A 17,495-nucleotide genomic window follows, 5' to 3' on the forward strand; every position below is an offset into this window, starting at 1 on the left:
CTGTATTGTGTTACCATTGCTGTTCTTAGATGCATGCTGAAATCTGAGCTGGGTTGATAATTGCCCTTGTTGAACGCACTGTTAATAAAACAATCAACCCCAGTCTCCATCACAGTACTGTACATAGCTGTTATAAACTAGAAAGTAGAGTGCGTGTGATTATTAGGATGTTGATTGGCAGCCGCCACACAGGTGCTGAGCTGCAAGTGTTACTGTTCAACCAGTAGTGTTTGGGTGGAGCGCATATAGAATTAATTTCACATTACTGTATTGTTGTGCATGGACATTGTATGATGATTATTATTATTAATATCTATCTATCTATCTCTCTAGTTTTATTTTTACCAAAACCAATTATTACACAAGAAAACAAAACGCTACATTCCATTAACACTGGAATAATATTGGTTAATAATCCACATAGAAACAAGCACTTTCCCAGGAAATGATTTAATTTTATATTTTTTATACAGGAGGGGAAATCCACACCTGAAACAGAAATTCTCTCAATCAAATACATAAGGAAATAAAAAATAAAGAAATACCACAAGGCAGTAGTGTAGTATCTGAGGTTGATCCTAGAAAACCGAGCAGCACAGATTGGAATTGTAACTTCCCCATATAATTTAATAACGATAGGGAAAAATTGGGACATTTTCAAAAATGTACAGTTTCCTAGGAAGTACCTGTTTAAAAGTTTTGTAACAACAGTGGAAGTTCCAATGCTGCAATGCTGCCTGTCCACTCTCATCAGCAGAACACAGCAAGACACCCAGTCCCTACTCCCCAGTGTAGCGTGGCGCCCTCTTCTGGATGAAGGCTGCCATGCCCTCCTGCCTGTCCCGTGTGGGGATGACCTGGAGAAAAGAGAGCTGTTTAGAAGCTGCAGTCACAGCTTCATCTCATTTATAACTGTTTTTCCGAGCATGTTTGGATAAAATTAGGTTTTAAAAAATGGTTTCACAGACCCTGATTAGCAACACACACGGATCACCTAATTAATGTTTACTTTCGTTAGTGCAAGATCTGTGGTAATCAGGGTCTGGGAAACCTGCTGTAAGTGAAGTAGACAAATGTTTCAGCTAGTGTCGACAGAATGTGGTGGCGGTATCATTATAACTAATTAAGAACTGTATGTGGTGGCGGTGGTGGTATTATTATATCTGTTAGGAAGGGGTGGTCTCTCCCTGTGAGAGCTAGATGTGACCAGCACCCAGCATTGTGACCAGTCTGTTAATGGTGGGTGTGACCAGCACCCAGCATTGTGACCAGTCTGTTAATGGTGTGATCAGTCCCTTAATGGTGGGTATGATCACTATGTTAATGGTGGGTGAGAACACTATGTTAATGGTGGGTGAGGTCACTATGTTAATGGTGGGTGAGATCACTATGTTAATGGTGGGTGAGAACACTATGTTAATGGTGGGTGAGGTCACTATGTTAATGGTGGGTGAGATCACTATGTTAATGGTGGGTGAGATCACTATGTTAATGGTGGGTGTGGTCACTGTGTTAATGGTGGGTGAGATCAGTTGTGGGGTTCAGGTGTACAAAGGGGTGACCGATGGGGATGTGTGGAAGGGTTGGTAATGAAATGAAACCATGAGTTAAAACTCTGTGAATAGCACCCACTCTGTCTCTCTGGAGGTTTGCTGTCTGATGCTTTCTGAAAAACTGGACACCACACCAGCTACAAAGCAACACTAACTTTTTAATCATGTTTAAAAGTCCCTTAATATTTAAAAAAAGAGTGAAAGTGTAGCTTATCGTACCCGGGCATAGCACATGCCTTCGATGGCCATTCCAGTGGCTACATCCACCTGCAGATCAGAAAGAAACCAGGCTCACGTTACTGCATTTCCACTGCTGCAGACCAATCACAGTACAGATACAAGTCTCTTATTCCACTAGTCTGAGACCTATTACAGTACCATGGCTTGAAAGTCACATTAGCCTCTTTGTTAAAACTCCTGGCACCTCGTCAACAGCTAGTGTGAGTTTCAAGCCCTGCAGTAAACTAATGCATCTCCTGTTCCAGTGGGCACAGACCTCTCATGGTACAGACTGAGATAGCTCTGTGCCCAGCGGAGGTTCTCAGCATCAGTTCAATTTAACATTCACCCAATCTGACCCTTGTTTAACCCCTTTCTTACCTCAGAGCCTCTGTTTATGGCCTCTTTAGCCATCCGCACAGCCACTGGTCCCTGTGGGGGCAACAAGACCAGGGCAGGTTACAGCACACACTCTACAGCACCCTCCTGCAGGTTACAGCACACACTCTACAGCACACTCCTGCAGGTTACAGCACACACTCTACAGCACCCTCCTGCAGGTTACAGCACACACTCTACAGCACACTCCTGCAGGTTAGAGCACACACTCTACAGCACCCTCCTGCAGGTTACAGCACACACTCTACAGCACACTCCTGCAGGTTACAGCACACACTTTGCAGGACACTCCAGGATTGTGAGCAGGAGGCTGGAGTGCCTGGTTGTCGACTCACCTGCGGGATGATCTCTCGTGCCAGCGACAGGGCCTCCCTGTACCCGGCGTCCCCTGCCTGGTTCTGTGGCACTGCCCGGTTCACCAGCCCCAGCGCCAGCGCCTGCTCGCCGTCCACCTGCCTGCCTGTGAAGATCAGCTCCTTGGCAACGCCCATCCCCACCGTGCGTGGCAGCCTTTGACTGCCCCCTGCCGGCCGGAACCAGAACAGCACAGCGTTACACACGGACAAAAACAGAACTTGATTGTTACTGTCTCCATTTTGATATTTTATTAATCACACTTCCTCATGCTAGAGTAATGTAAAGCTCCATTGTACCCTACCTGCACCTGGGAGGAGCCCCCTTGTGGTCTCAATCAAACCCATCTTTGCAGAAGCAGCTGGGAAAGGAAGGGGAAGAAAAGGAGAACATAAAAACAATGCCAGGAAAAAAAAAAAAGATTAACAAAATAATAAAAGTAAAAAAAATACATATTCCTGTATTTTACTCTGGTACCATTTGCAATATAATAAATAAAACACTCCTTCAAACAGAAGGCTGCAATTCTACCTCTTAGGTTTACCATGGCAGCAGAACCCCTGCCATGTTGTTCTGCACAGGATACCTTTACTAGGATCTGCCTCCTTGTATCTTGAGGTGCCGCAGGCTTGCCTTACCTGCAGTGCGAAGGTCACATGCCAGGGCCAGCTCCAGCCCCCCGCCAAGAGCATAGCCGTCTATCGCTGCGATGGTGGGCATTGGCAAAGCCGCTGGGGGGGAGTGAGAAAAAGGGGGGGGGGGATTATTTATCGTGCCCTGTAGTTTCAGTTACAATGCTACACTAAAGATCTGTAGACTTCATTTGACATATTTAAAGCGCTTCAAATTAGATTTTCATTACTTTTTAACTACCCCCCTTAACTTTGTGTGATGTTTGCAATCGTTAGTGATTTGTATTACAAATACACAAATAATGTTTACTAAGGTCCCCGTGCCATTAGATACAACTACAATTACCAACAACAACAAAACACACAATATTTGAGTGATTTCAATACGAGAGCTACTCAGGTTGATAGCAAAGACAAAACATAAAACCCAAAGAATCTGTCATTGGAAGTTCCAGAAATGATTTTTTTCAAGCCCTCGGATGAGCCCGCTTGCCTCCCAGTCCCTGGCTGCACTCACCGATCTCACTCATCAGGCTGCGCAGCCGGTGTACGAAGTGCTCTGCCTCGGTGTTGCTCATCTGAGCGCGCTCCTTCAGGTCAGCGCCTGGGGGCCAATTCAGACAAGGAAAAGCATTCAGGAACCTCAGCTAACAGAAGCCACCTGGCCCCTCCTCGCTCACACACTCACCTGCACAGAACACTCCCCTGACTTCACTGTGAAACACCACCACCCTCACCTGGTTGTCCTGACGCAGAGAATCTACCACCTCGAACATCTGAAACAGAGAGAGTACAAAATACAGAGACTTCTCTTAAACTGGCGGTAAGAGCAGGAGGTTTCATGATGCAAGAGATGGGTGAGGAGAAACTGCAGGGATGGAAATAAAACCTCTATTGGATGGCAGTTTCCCCATTCCAGGTTTTAATATGAGCCGCATTAGTCACAGTGTACAGGTAACAAGCTCTTATTAAACTCGTAGCAAAAGCAGGAATGGATCAAACTGCTATGCAATGGGAGTCTTATTTCCATCCCTGAACTGCACATATTTTGGGGGGAAAAGAAAGGGGTAGCATACATCTCTGCAGTATATTGCAGCCTGCAAATTCAAAGTGCTGAGGAGTCTGTCTAGTTATTTCTACCATGCTATCTGAAAGCAGCAGATCACCTGAGCGATGAACACCTTTCCCAGGGAGTTGCGTGCGCGCTGCCGGCTCATGCGCACTTCCGCGATCCCTGAGGTGGGAGAGAGAGCAGAGAGAGACACTGACCGCCGGGGCAGAGGACCGGAGCAAGAGAAACTAAATTGCAGCATTTAAATATTTGATCGTTATATATATGTATATATATATATATTTTTTTTACTGATTAACATCCTAGGTAAAGAAAAGGAAAATGAATACATATTTACTGGGCTTAACGTTTAGAGAAAGGGATAGTTGCAACATTCTACAATCGTTATTTTCTCTCATTTGAATTTGCTTACCACTGATTTTGTTGTATTTTATAACTGCTCTTATCTGTAATGTGATACTTTGTAACAACTGTAAGTCGCCGTGTATATTGGGCGTCTGCTAAGAAATAAATAATAACGGGCTACAAAACATAACATTGGCCCATCCCCCCCTCTCTCCTGGATTACTTCGTGTGACTTGAAAATAAAAATAAGTGACACAGTAAAACTTTAATAAACTCCGTTCCATACCGGTGTCATCCCCTTCCAGCTTGCTTATTCTAACCTCTCGCTGCTGTGGCGGCAGATCCTCCGAGTAATGCCTGGCAACACCGGCCACAAGAGGATCCGGGGAACCGAGGAATCTGCGACGCCTCGTCGGACAGACACGACACCCCGCTGGGGGACCACGGACCTTGGCTACCGCTGAACTCGCAGACAATTGCCTGACAGCAGACAATGTTAAAACTGCCTTTCCCGGCCAAGGTGCTAGTTTATGCAATAAACTCATCGTGTAGTAAGTTGCTGTGGCCCTTTAATTATCATTAAGGAAGTGAAAATGAGAAAGTCAAATTCAGGCAGAGGTAACCCCGCCTGCTAGGCAGCGCTAGAGGCGGATCGCTGGATTTGTTGGCAGGCACGCCTAGGTACCACAGGGTCTGAAGTCTAATTACTATGCATATACTACAAACAAACAAAAAATAATACCATCGAGATATGCATCGAATGTTAAAGACACGCGAAAACAAATCATTAGTAGGCTACTCCAGTTACTGTAAAATCCTCGTCATGTGCACATCAATGGTTAACCAGTCGTGACAGCCACGTATGACGCAGCTCTGTTGTTTATGGTGTATATAGTCTGGATTATTTCATGTGCTGTAATTTAAAAGTGCCCAGTGTGGATACATTCTACTACAATCTTATTAAATCACGTTTCCAGTGATTCACTTCACATTACTCTCCTGTTCACTGGTCAGTTTGGCTATAACTTTACTCGATATTTTCTTGGGTAATTGCAATTGCGCTCTTACATTATTTGTCCAGTAGGGGCGCGCTCGCTCCATTTCAGGGCAAGCAGTCTTACCTGTCCTGCACACGTGTCTGTCTTTCTCACTGGAGTGTTCCATTAGGAAGCTGCTAAAACTGACTAAAGATAAGAACGTGGATTGTAAGCATGGTTTGGCACTCGTTTAACATACAGGTAAACACGCAGGACATTGATTCAGTTAGCTGATGAGATGTTCTGCTGATGAGTATGAGCAAAACAAACACATCCAACAGCTGTTAAAAAAACAGAGGTGTGGTGCTGGTGCTTTTCGGATAGGTCTGTCCGCTCTTATACAAGCATACCATAGTAAAAAGTACAATAAAGCATAGTGAAAGCATGGTAAAGTACAGAGAGTAACTCATATTAAAAAACAGGGTAAACAAACCCTTATATAAGTTTTTTATATAGTTAAAGCACAGCAAAGTGTAATTATTTGTTTATTTAGCAGACGTCTTTATCCAAGGCAACTTACAGAGACTAGGGTGTGTGAACTATGCATCAGCTGCAGAGTCTCTTACAATTACATCTCACCTGAAAGACGGAGCACAAGGAGGTTAAGTAACTTGCTCAGGGTCACACAGTGAGTCAGTGACTGAGGTGGGATTTGAACCAGGGACCACCTGGTTACAAGCCTTTTTCTTTAACCACTGGACCAAGCACAGTTAAAACACAGGTAAGCTTTGTAAACCCAGAGAGGTATGTAAAGCATATTTAAAAATGCATAGTATAACGAATGGAAAAACATGAAAAAGTGGAAAAAAATACTGTGGTAAATCCATAGTAAAGCAAGGGGAAACTGCATAATAATTACCATGGAGATGTACAGTGCTGAACTTCTGTAAGGAAGCTCTTGCAAGTCTAGATGGATCCAAACAGGAGAGGGCGGCTGAGTGACAGACCTCTCCTGCCAGTAGAGCTGACCTGCTGTAAAAGGAGCAAGTCCAGACATGCTAAAGGAGAGCCGAGGCTGCAAACACCCAGCATGCACTGCTTTCCCCAGGGTCGGCTTGTTATCAGCATCAGCAAACTGCAGTGGCAGTCTGGAGGGTTCTGAGGAAAGGAATTAACCCCTTGAAACCCACAGCCTTCCCCAGCCTCCGGAGTGAATGAGTGAACCAGACTTGAACCGAAAAAGAAAAGGTGACTGTTTCCATAACGTTCAAATACAGAGACAAATCGCTGTACATGAATTCAGTGCTGTGTTATGAGCACTGAAGTAAATGAGTCATTTCATATATATATATACAGTGCCTTGCAAAATTGCAGCGAAAGGTGGCTCTACCAAATATTAATGTGTGGGGGTTGAATACTTATGCAAGCAAGATATTTCAGTTTTTTATTTTTCTTAAAAATATTTCCCAACATAAAACCAATGTCACCTTACAATAATTGATTTTGAGTTTCAGTGTTTTAAAATAAAATATCAAACAGAACGTAATTTCAATGTACCATTTGTAATTCAGTAATATGAGAGAATTGGTCAGGGGTCTGAATACTTTTGCAAGGCACTGTATATATACAGTATATATATTTCTGTAATACATGACAAAATCTTTCAAAACTACAAATGTCTCTTCATCTTAAAGTGGAAACTGAGGGTAATGAAAGTTCCTCTAACAAGTCAAACGCAGATTTTTTTTGTCATACAGAACTTAAAAACACAGAACCAAGTTTATTTTCTTTAATTATTGAGAAATTACACCTATGAGTATGACATATTTGTTATTCTATTTTTATAGCGTTTACAACTGGTTCACACATAGTTTTGTGCTGCATTTGTGTTTGAGGTGTCAACATGAAAAAAGCTCTTTAAAAGTCAAAATGTGTTGCTGTGGACGAGAGCCAGTGTCTCCATGGAGACGTCTCCACCCTGCCTCAGCTCCGCTCCGGCTGGTGTGCAGTCTCCTCGGGAGCCCTGCTGAATATATCCTGGATGGAGAGCTCCCTCTCGCTGTCGGGGATGCCTCGGTGCCGGATGTAGCGAGCCTTGCCTGCCTCGGCCAGCGCCTCGCTGAAGCTGGGCAGGGTGTACAGCGTCCGGAGGGAGCCGTCGGGGGCCAGGGCGTCCAGGTCCAAGCGAGAGGGGTCCAGCAGGGGGGACACGGTGGGGAGGGAGACGCTGCACCGTGGAGCAGGACTGCGCTTCACCCCCCCGTCGGAATCCTCGGACCACCACCCCTCACCTGCCATCGCCACGGAGACCAGCTCCGACCCCCCCTTCCCCCGCCCCACACCGTTGAACTCGTTGATTCGTGCCTGCAGAGTGTGAGAGAGGCCTGCTGGGATAGCCTGTCCTCCACCCCGCAAGGACGTGAGTTTCTGAGACCTAGGAGAGAAGGCACACAGCAGTGTGTTAGACAGTCCCAGAGTAAGCTGATCCAGCCCCTGGTGTTCAGGGAGAGAGAGAAGGGTCTATTGGACCGATATCGAACTGGAAAGTTGAGTGAAATGACCAATCTCAGCCTCCCACCAGGGTTTCAGTCTGCACTGTATGCTGCCTGTCAGAACAAGCATAGCAGCCCAGAGAACATTACAGACCTACGTGTCACATGGTCTGTCAGTCATCCGCTCGCTCCAGGTTACCTTCCATAGGGTCCCATGTTCACAACATACCGAACATCAAGCTGATTGAGAGTTTTTAGAAAGTTCCATTTTAGCAACACAGTATCTGACCCAACGAGCCGGAAAAGCACTGAAACACAAACCTGAGATTGGCTTGCTTCCCAGAGCTCTGTATCCGAACCCCTGCTACATGCACACGCACAGACACTGACACGGGTAAATAATTCAGTGGACAACTTCAATTCAATTGTAGCTAAAGTAGCTGCTCAATATCTTTGATGGCACAAGCCCATAAGGAATATAATGTCTGTGACTGTTAAAGCTCAGCTCTGAACCTGCCTGGTGCTGTCCACTCCACCATCACTGCAAAACTCCCTTTAATTGTTGGCTGATTGGGTGTCTGACTTGGCAAGAAAGGATTCCAGCACACATAACAGGGAGATGTAGTGAGAGTGCTTTACAGAGCTCTAGGAAAGGGGTTAACAAAGACCCTACTCTACGTGCCAGTTATACACTGGAAAAGAGGTATAGGACACACACAGAAGAGCCCAGGTGTTGTAGAACTGTGTTTCCCTCCTGCACACATGCACCCTCCTCACCTGAGTCCATCGGGCTTGCTGGTAGCCCCGCCAGGGATGGTGGGTAGGAAGGCCCTCTTGGGCGCCCCTGGGGGACGGTGTGCTCTCTCGTAGTCGGAGCAGATTTCCCCAGAGCTGCGGCAGGAGCTCCCTGAGGAGACATCACCAGAGCGAACATCATGACATCACCCCTGAATCCACAACCGCACTGCTGGGCAATGCATTCCATTTCCAGAAGCTCAAGTCATGCTTACCGTGCAGTAAAGCCCAGAGGCCACTGATTATGAAAGCTGTTCAGTCCGGTTCACAGTGCCTATGCTTTATTACACTTTGCTATGCTAAACCTTTATAAAGGAATCGGGATCAGCATGCATCAGTGACTTGTGCAGTACTGTGTGTGTGAGTGCAGCCTCCTCACCCTGCCTCATGCCACTCAGGTCCCTCTGGATGCGCCTCTGCTCGCGCGCCATGGTGTTGACGTGGTAGAGCCGCACCCTGTCCAGCCGGTGCAGTCTGCTGAGGAGCCTAGCCTCCACCCGCTTCGCATCCCTGTCCTCCGCTTCGGAGCGCCGCGACATCTCTGCCTCTGAGAACAGCACACGGGAACGCTGCATTCTGGGAAACACCAGAGGCACCTAAACACACAAGGGACTGGGGGGAGGGGGTCTAATGGTAAGAGCTGAGGGACTGGGAGGGAGGATGTGTGGTCTAGGGGTTAGAGCTGAGAGACTGGGAGGCAGGGAGTGTGGTTTAGGGGTTAGAGCTGAGGGACTGGGAGGCAGGGAGTGTGGTTTAGGGGTTAGAGTTGAGGGACTGGGTACCGGTATTGATTGATCATGTGAAGTGGTTGCTAGGATCAGCTCTATTACTGGGGATTAGACAATGTAATCAGGCCATCAAAATGATTCTGCACATTAACCATGACTGAGCACTAACAATTAGCACCGTGTAACAATTTTTTTTTTTTTTTTTTTTGGTTCCTGGGTAGTAAGTGTTATTTCCTAATTGCTTATGCCTCAAAAGTATAGAAAATGGCTATTATTCCCCACAAACTTTGCTTTTGTGACCAGGAAAGAAAAAGATTTAGAAGTGAGTAATTTTTCGAGATTTACGATTATACTGTAAATCACTTTCACGAATCAGACCCCAAATGTAGTCTCCCATCATAACACTTACTACCCAGGAACAAAAATTGTGTTACATAGTGTTATCAACAGGCCGTTGTTTGCACAGTAAGCTGATTTTACAAATTGATATTGTAATGAAAGTGTGCAAATGCGCCAAAGGATGATATTTACACAACGTTGTTGTTTTAGTAACTTAATGAAGTCTAACTGCACTAGATAATTATACTGCATAGCCGAAGCGCAGAGTCTCCTATAATCGTGTTCCAGACTTTTCATTTCAAAGCATGGAACCTTAAATTCCCTTTTTAATTGCCTCCAAGAATATTTTAAACATCTAAATATTAAACCGAGGTTATACAAAATATCCCTAGAAAGAGCTAAGTGTAGGAGTGCTTACTGTAGTAGGTTTAATCTTCTCTTTATCTGCTTCTACTGTCGAATCCATAATCATAAACTAACATTTAAACAAACGCACACAAGAGCAGCTGTGCCTTACACCGGAACATATTTTGTTACCACGGTTATAAAATACTATCTCCAGCAGTCGTGTCAAGGCTATATCAGGATCCACAGGCAGGGAAGGTGGTTGCACAGAAATCCACACTGTGACCCAGAGAAATTAAACAGCAACAGGTTTTACACCAGTCCAAACACTCTCGCAGTTATCAAAAAAAAAATTAAATAAAGTGGAAAGAGGACTGTAATATATCAGATGATTAGTATTAAGTGGTGGTGTTCAGTTCAGCCACTGTTCATATAATTAAAATAGACCCAACACAGACCTAACAAATCTTCCCCCTTCCCCTATATAATCCTCTTTTTCATATGCACGTTTGCAGCACATAGGTGATCAATTTCCTCATAGTTATTGTGGTAGAACTGAAGTCTGAATTCTGATACTAATTACAAGCATACAAACCATCAGGGAAAAATTGAATTCAAATCAGATGTGATCTTGCATTCCTCATGAAATCACAGTCTCCGCTCTAACGCAGCTAAACTTAAAGACGCCCACGCAGCAGCCACAAAACAAAAACAAAAAATAAGCAAAACTGACCTTTTTATGAATCTGTTTCAGCACAGAAAACTTCACTGTGGTATAGTCCTGTGCAGGTGGACATGTGATAATAACGCGGTCTGGACGGCTGGTATTTCTCGTTAGCCGAACAATTCCCTCTCTGCGCTGCACAATCGCCTCTCACCGCATTCTGCCTTGATTTATTAGCTAATAACACTTGTTTTGAAGATGTGTTAACGCCCCCAGATATAATACCATAATTCTAAAATCTAGAGTCCGATGCGCTAAACTCCAGGGGGGGTTAAAAGGGAAAGAGTCATAAAAAAAAGGTTCATGCCTTCAGTCTCAGGCTGTTGTTAGGGACGTCTTTGCAAGTCTGTAGCCACCAGTAGTGACTGTGTCTACTTGGGGGGCTGAACCGTCTAAAATAAATCGCTGTGATTCTGTGTGACACACCACCTCTTTCTCTCTCTCTCTGGCCAAGTGTGGGTCGGTTCTTCACATAGGCTGGTCATAGGAGGGGCTACAGCTCTGAAATCGTCAAGATTTTATTTAGACAATGACATATATTATTATGGGTTTAAGCTGCCGAATCAAACCTGTTTCTCATGGTAGCAGTACACTACAGTACTACAGCAATCAATGGCAGGACAGTAATATATTTTAGACACAATTTTTTATACAGTAGTATGCATTTTATCTGCAGGGGTAATTTTACTTATCTGTTCCAATGACTGAATGTGCGCTTGGTCTGACCAGTGTTATCTTCACTGCCTAACGCTTTATATAGTTGATGTAGTTTTCCCAATCACTCAGCTATAATCACTAGAAGACAATGCCTCCCTCCCAGTCCCTCAGCTGTGACCACTAGGCCCCACTGTCTCCCAGTCCCTCAGCTCTGACCACTAGATCACACTGCCTCCCAGTCCCTCAGCTCTGACCACTAGAGCACACTGCCTCCCAGTCCCTCAGCTCTGACCACTAGAGCACACTGCCTCCCAGTCCCTCAGCTCTGACCACTAGAGCACACTGCCTCCCAGTCCCTCAGCTCTGACCACAGGAGGAATTCTGAACTTGTCCTTCCTCTTGTGGTAGATCTGGCATGAGCCCAGTTCGGACTAAGCCCCGGGCTGTGTGTCTCACATTCACTGGGCCTTGTTGCTAGGCGAAAAAAGCGACAAAGAAATGTGATCCACCAGCTTAAAGGGTTGCCATGGAGACCAAACTTTTGTTCCCCAAAATGTTGAATGCTCCAGACAATGGCTGAGTGGTCATGTGATTACTTGAAATTCCCAGACTAAGGGGCCTCACCACGGAGGATGGTCTTAAGATGAACCTTTTATACAAGTTTCCAAGTTTGAGTTTTTTCTTTTTTTGAATACAGGGCTTGTGTGAAGTGCACTAGATTGGAGCAGGCCAGATCATGGAGAATTTACAGGGCCAGAATCATTTTACATTAGATCTGCAACAGGCATGGATCTGCACATATATACAGGATGCACCTCACAATCTGCATGGTGTTCACCTTCCAAACCACACACTGCCCATATATACAGGATGGACCTCACAATCTGCATGGCATTCACCTTCCAAACCACACACTGCCCATATATACAGGATGCACCTCACAATCTGCACGACATTCACCTTCCAAACCACACACTGCCCATATATACAGGATGCACCTCACAATCTGCACAGCATTCACCTTCCAAACCACACACTGCCCATATATACAGGATGCACCTCACAATCTGCATGGCATTCACCTTCCAAACCACACACTGCCCATATATACAGGATGCACCTCACAATCTGCACGACATTCACCTTCCAAACCACACACTGCCCATATATACAGGATGCACCTCACAATCTGCATGGCGTTCACCTTCCAAACCACACACTGCCCATATATACAGGATGCACCTCACAATCTGCATGGCGTTCACCTTCCAAACCACACACTGCCCATATATACAGGATGCACCTCACAATCTGCACAGCATTCACCTTCCAAACCACACACTGCCCATATATACAGGATGCACCTCACAATCTGCACGGCATTCACCTTCCAAACCACACACTGCCCATATATACAGGATGCACCTCACGATCTGCACGGCATTCACCTTCCAAACCACACACTGCCCATATATACAGGATGCACCTCACAATCTGCACGGCATTCACCTTCCAAACCACACACTGCCCATATATACATATATACAGGATGCACCTCACAATCTGCACGACATTCACCTTCCAAACCACACACTGCCCATATATACAGGATGCACCTCACAATCTGCATGGCGTTCACCTTCCAAACCACACACTGCCCATATATACAGGATGCACCTCACAATCTGCATGGCGTTCACCTTCCAAACCACACACTGCCCATATATACAGGATGCACCTCACAATCTGCACAGCATTCACCTTCCAAACCACACACTGCCCATATATACAGGATGCACCTCACAATCTGCATGGCGTTCACCTTCCAAACCACACACTGCCCATATATACAGGATGCACCTCACAATCTGCACAGCATTCACCTTCCAAACCACACACTGCCCATATATACAGGATGCACCTCACAATCTGCACAGCATTCACCTTCCAAACCACACACTGCCCATATATACAGGATGCACCTCACAATCTGCACGGCATTCACCTTCCAAACCACACACTGCCCATATATACAGGATGCACCTCACAATCTGCATGGCATTCACCTTCCAAACCACACACTGCCCATATATACAGGATGCACCTCACAATCTGCATGGCGTTCACCTTCCAAACCACACACTGCCCATATATACAGGATGCACCTCACAATCTGCATGGCGTTCACCTTCCAAACCACACACTGCCCATATATACAGGATGCACCTCACAATCTGCACGGCATTCACCTTCCAAACCACACACTGCCCATATATACAGGATGCACCTCACAATCTGCACAGCATTCACCTTCCAAACCACACACTGCCCATATATACAGGATGCACCTCACAATCTGCACGGCATTCACCTTCCAAACCACACACTGCCCATATATACAGGATGCACCTCACAATCTGCACGGCATTCACCTTCCAAACCACACACTGCCCATATATACAGGATGCACCTCACAATCTGCACGGCATTTACCTTCCAAACCACACACTACATAGTGTTTTTTATTCCAAAGGTAATCTGCAAAGGCAATACAGTCCCTGCCCTGCTTTATCACGACTATCTTTAACAGCAGCGTATTGGCTAACAAGGTACAACTGCTACATTGACAGCAGCCCTGTTAGATGGTATTTTCTGACTTGTTTTGTTTTTCCAAATCAAGCACTGCTCTCCTCCTCACAATAGAACCTCTCCAGTAACACACTCCCTGCCTCTCTTTCTTTAAGAAGCTCATCTCGTTCTCCACTGACCTCTGCTCCTCTCCGGTAACTCGCTCAATGTCTTTGCAAGATTTGAACTACACTGGAGATGACACCTGTTCTGCACAATGCCATGGGGCTGTATGTGCAGTACTGTGGAAGTGAAACACACTCTCACTTTGCCTGTGTTTTTGTTCCTTCCTTTTCAAAGTGAGCACTTCAAGGTCTCAGTGAACATGGTAAACAAGCCTAGCAACACACTTACACACTCACTCACACACTCACGCGTATACTCACACACACATACACACACACATACTCACACACACACTCACTCACACACACACTCTTCTTTATCAATCAATCAATTAATCTTTATTTTATATAGTGCCTTTCATAGTGGACCACCATCACAAAGCGCTTTACAAGATGCAGTAACAACAAGAAAATCCATAATAAGAAATGCATAATACATGCTATACAGTAAAAAAAAATGCATAATGCATTAAATACAGTGGAAAGTGGATAATACATGATAGTAGCTTAAAACATGAAATAGTACATTAAATATGCCTTTGCATTGACTCCCATACAGTGTAGATTTCCTATTTTGAACTCATAGAGGGGGATGGAGATTGCCACAGAAATGAAAGTTGTTGCTGTGTACTCTTAGGCAGATTTTCCTATCTTGTGGGGACTTTTTGACCCCGGGGCTGTAAGCACTATAAACAGGCCCACAACACACACACACAATCTGTGAGGAAGCCTGAAGGCACAGTTGCTTCACTTAGCAGGTGTTTCATTCTATCCATACTAATTGCCCCAATTTGCCAGCCTGTGACAAGTGCCAGCAGTGTGAGAATTAATACCAGCACAGAAATAGATTGTATTCAGTGACAAAGATTGGGCTGCAGCTCATTCCTCATCCAAACAAAGCCAGTGTCCTTGGAGTCTCAGTGCAGCTGTAAATCTCTGGATCCCCATAAACCCAGTGCAGTCCCAGAAAAGGAGATATTATTTATTCATGAAAACTAAAAGCCATCGTAACCTCTGGATAGAGGCATCGCCATACTTACAGAAAGAAAAACAGCAGCTGGCACAGTGACCATGTCTGTAACCCGCCCCTGCTGAATGCAGACCTGCTACTGTAGGCTGTGGGGGAGCACAATAGGCTGGTAATCAGTCTTGTCTGCACCATGATGCAGACTGCAGGGCCACCTGAGGCTCAGGTTACTCTAACCTACATAGAGCCGCTGCTGTGGTTTGGGCCGCTCTGTGCACAGATGGAGATCAGTAGGACTCCGAGTGTGTGTCTGCTGTGTGTAGGGTGTCTCTTACTGTATCAGAGATGTCATGCCAGAGGTTGTGGCTGCTGGACTGTATGTCTCTTATAGTAACAATGTAACGGGCAGTGTTGTGTGATGCACCCCTGCTATGGATTCTGACCCCTTTAGGTGAGATGAGGAGGTTAGCAGCTCTCTAACCACATGCAGAGGAGTCTGGCTCTTTTGCACTGTGGTTAATGGATTAGAGGGTTTAATGGGATTCAAGTGCACACAGGTTCAGAAACACTGATTCCTCTGAATCAGGTAAACTCTGTGGATTCAGTACAATCAGTTGCAGAAGGACTGATTCCTTGTGCACTCAGACTCAGGTGTAAATGATGGGGGTGTTCTCATCTGGGGCACGCTGCGTTGTCTCATAAGGACTCAGTCACATCTTTCTGGTCTGATCTGTCCTTGCTGCTGGAATGGCTACTTCAGTTTGAATCTTGATATCACTGTGCCCTCTGCTGGCGAATCCCACACAATGCCCACTGTGTAGTTCCGGAATATCTTGCATTTCAAACATCATAGAGAAGTAGTTCTAAACTGTCCTAGTTTTCGAGTTAGAACCTCCTAACAATCTCCCCCTCGCTCTGTTAGGGCTGGAACCAGGCCTACAAGCTTATGAGTTGGTTCTTACAGTGCAGTTCTATGATCCTGATTTCCTGCATGGCTATATGTGATAGTGTTGTGTTTTCATAACAGAAAAGTACCTTGGTGACCTCCCCTCCACCTCTTACTGAAGGATACTCCAGATCAATCATAATGTTATTGCAATGCCACCAGTATAGACCAGGGGTGCACACATCTTGTACTCAATGTCTGGAGTCAGCCAGGTTTTATTGGCATCATTAAATAATGAACTGGTTGAGACCTTGATGGAAAGATGACCGTATAACTGACTAAGAGAGAGTACCGCAGTGCCGGATCAGGGTCCTCCCCAGACTCCACTCCCTGATCCAAAGGAGTTGATCTGCTCTTTTCAACCCTATATGCTTCATTGACTCAAAGACTAACCTTATTGTTTGACAAGCATTACTAGACTATTCTGATGAAATGTAATCCAAGCCATTCATGCACACCTTGGTCTAAATATGCATGTTTTACTTTATATTTGTATGGTACTGTCTGGCTGCATTCCCTTCACTGTTTCACTGGTGCGTGGAACGTTTTGCGACAGTATGTGAAACCCACCCCATCTCAGGGCAAATTCTCGGGCAGGGCAATCATTTCACACATCCCTGGTTATTATAGCAGCAGCAGGTCCACCCCAACTGCCCAGCTTCAGTCTCTGGGAGTGTAGTGGAGCTCAGGCACCATGGACGCTGTGCGGCCGAGAAGTGCAGTGAGGAGGGAGCCCCACACCTGCCCTGTGTGCTTCAGAGAGTTTGACCAGCTCTGCCGCCTGCCCCACACCTGCCCTGTGTGCTTTAGAGAGTTTGACCAGCTCTGCCGCCTGCCCTGCACCCTGCCCCACACATTCTGTCAGGAGTGTCTGCTGCACCCGAGCTTGGCGCCATAAGCAGAGACCCTGGATACCGTATTAAACAGCTGTCACAGTACATGAAGCAGCAATTCAATAAAAATCAAACGATGGAGTTTAGCTCATAGTGAAACAGGACTGGTTAGTAAGTTACTTGATATGCATTCAGAATGAAAAGATACACCTAAGGGCAGTCGTTCGGCATCGTCATTAAGAAGCCTACTGTGCGTGAAAGAAACATAGCAATATAGTTTGTGATTGTATATGGTTTCCTTTTATTATTATTATTATTATTATTATTATTATTATTATTATTATTATTATATATTTTGAAGTGCA

At 45.3% G+C, this 17,495-nt stretch overlaps 2 protein-coding genes across 7 annotated transcripts; both read right to left on the reverse strand.

The window, feature by feature from the left end:
• Nucleotides 1-434: 434 nt before the first annotated feature.
• Nucleotides 435-6,565, reverse strand: echdc2 (enoyl CoA hydratase domain containing 2). Of its 2 annotated transcripts, none has more exons than XM_059035107.1 (10): nucleotides 6,471-6,565; nucleotides 4,324-4,391; nucleotides 3,846-3,933; nucleotides 3,675-3,761; nucleotides 3,164-3,256; nucleotides 2,830-2,886; nucleotides 2,507-2,694; nucleotides 2,154-2,204; nucleotides 1,773-1,820; nucleotides 435-857 (listed from the first exon to the last, which is right to left on the reverse strand). In XM_059035107.1, exons 2-10 carry the CDS (start codon nucleotides 4,372-4,374, stop codon nucleotides 780-782), a joined length of 741 nt encoding a protein of 246 aa, XP_058891090.1. In that variant the 5' UTR covers nucleotides 4,375-4,391; nucleotides 6,471-6,565; the 3' UTR covers nucleotides 435-779. The 2 variants fall into 2 exon arrangements, with proteins under 2 accessions (XP_058891090.1, XP_033884136.3); XM_034028245.3 differs by lacking the exon at nucleotides 6,471-6,565 and adding an exon at nucleotides 4,861-5,327.
• Nucleotides 6,566-7,326: 761 nt separating this feature from the next.
• LOC117417001 (coiled-coil domain-containing protein 190-like) lies at nucleotides 7,327-12,024 on the reverse strand. Of its 5 annotated transcripts, none has more exons than XM_059035109.1 (4): nucleotides 10,984-12,024; nucleotides 9,218-9,450; nucleotides 8,821-8,950; nucleotides 7,327-7,985 (listed from the first exon to the last, which is right to left on the reverse strand). In XM_059035109.1, the coding sequence occupies exons 2-4, from the start codon at nucleotides 9,411-9,413 to the stop codon at nucleotides 7,535-7,537; spliced, it is 777 nt and encodes a 258-aa protein (XP_058891092.1). In that variant the 5' UTR covers nucleotides 9,414-9,450; nucleotides 10,984-12,024; the 3' UTR covers nucleotides 7,327-7,534. The 5 variants fall into 5 exon arrangements, with proteins under 5 accessions (XP_058891092.1, XP_058891094.1, XP_058891093.1 ...); XM_059035111.1 differs by having other exon boundaries at nucleotides 9,218-9,407; nucleotides 10,984-12,023; XM_059035110.1 differs by having other exon boundaries at nucleotides 9,218-9,385; nucleotides 10,984-12,021.
• Nucleotides 12,025-17,495: the final 5,471 nt, after the last annotated feature.

The sequence above is a fragment of the Acipenser ruthenus genome, chromosome 12 (genome assembly GCF_902713425.1).
Source record: "Acipenser ruthenus chromosome 12, fAciRut3.2 maternal haplotype, whole genome shotgun sequence".
NCBI lineage: Eukaryota > Metazoa > Chordata > Actinopteri > Acipenseriformes > Acipenseridae > Acipenser > Acipenser ruthenus.

Bases quoted from the DNA above. Each gene is read 5' to 3' on its own strand.
- echdc2 (XM_034028245.3), bottom strand. From the start codon at position 5,119: ATGAGTTTATTGCATAAACTAGCACCTTGGCCGGGAAAGGCAGTTTTA. The intron at 4,392-4,860 runs GTATGGAACGGA...CTCCCACCTCAG, and splicing joins GCTGGAAGGGGATGACACCG to GGATCGCGGAAGTGCGCATG. The intron at 3,762-3,845 runs GTGAGTGTGTGA...ATTGGCCCCCAG, and splicing joins CAGGGGAGTGTTCTGTGCAG to GCGCTGACCTGAAGGAGCGC.
- LOC117417001 (XM_059035109.1), bottom strand. From the start codon at position 9,413: ATGCAGCGTTCCCGTGTGCTGTTCTCAGAGGCAGAGATGTCGCGGCGC. The intron at 8,951-9,217 runs GTGAGGAGGCTG...ATGTCTCCTCAG, and splicing joins CCTGAGTGGCATGAGGCAGG to GGAGCTCCTGCCGCAGCTCT. The intron at 7,986-8,820 runs GTGAGGAGGGTG...CTTCTCTCCTAG, and splicing joins AGCAAGCCCGATGGACTCAG to GTCTCAGAAACTCACGTCCT.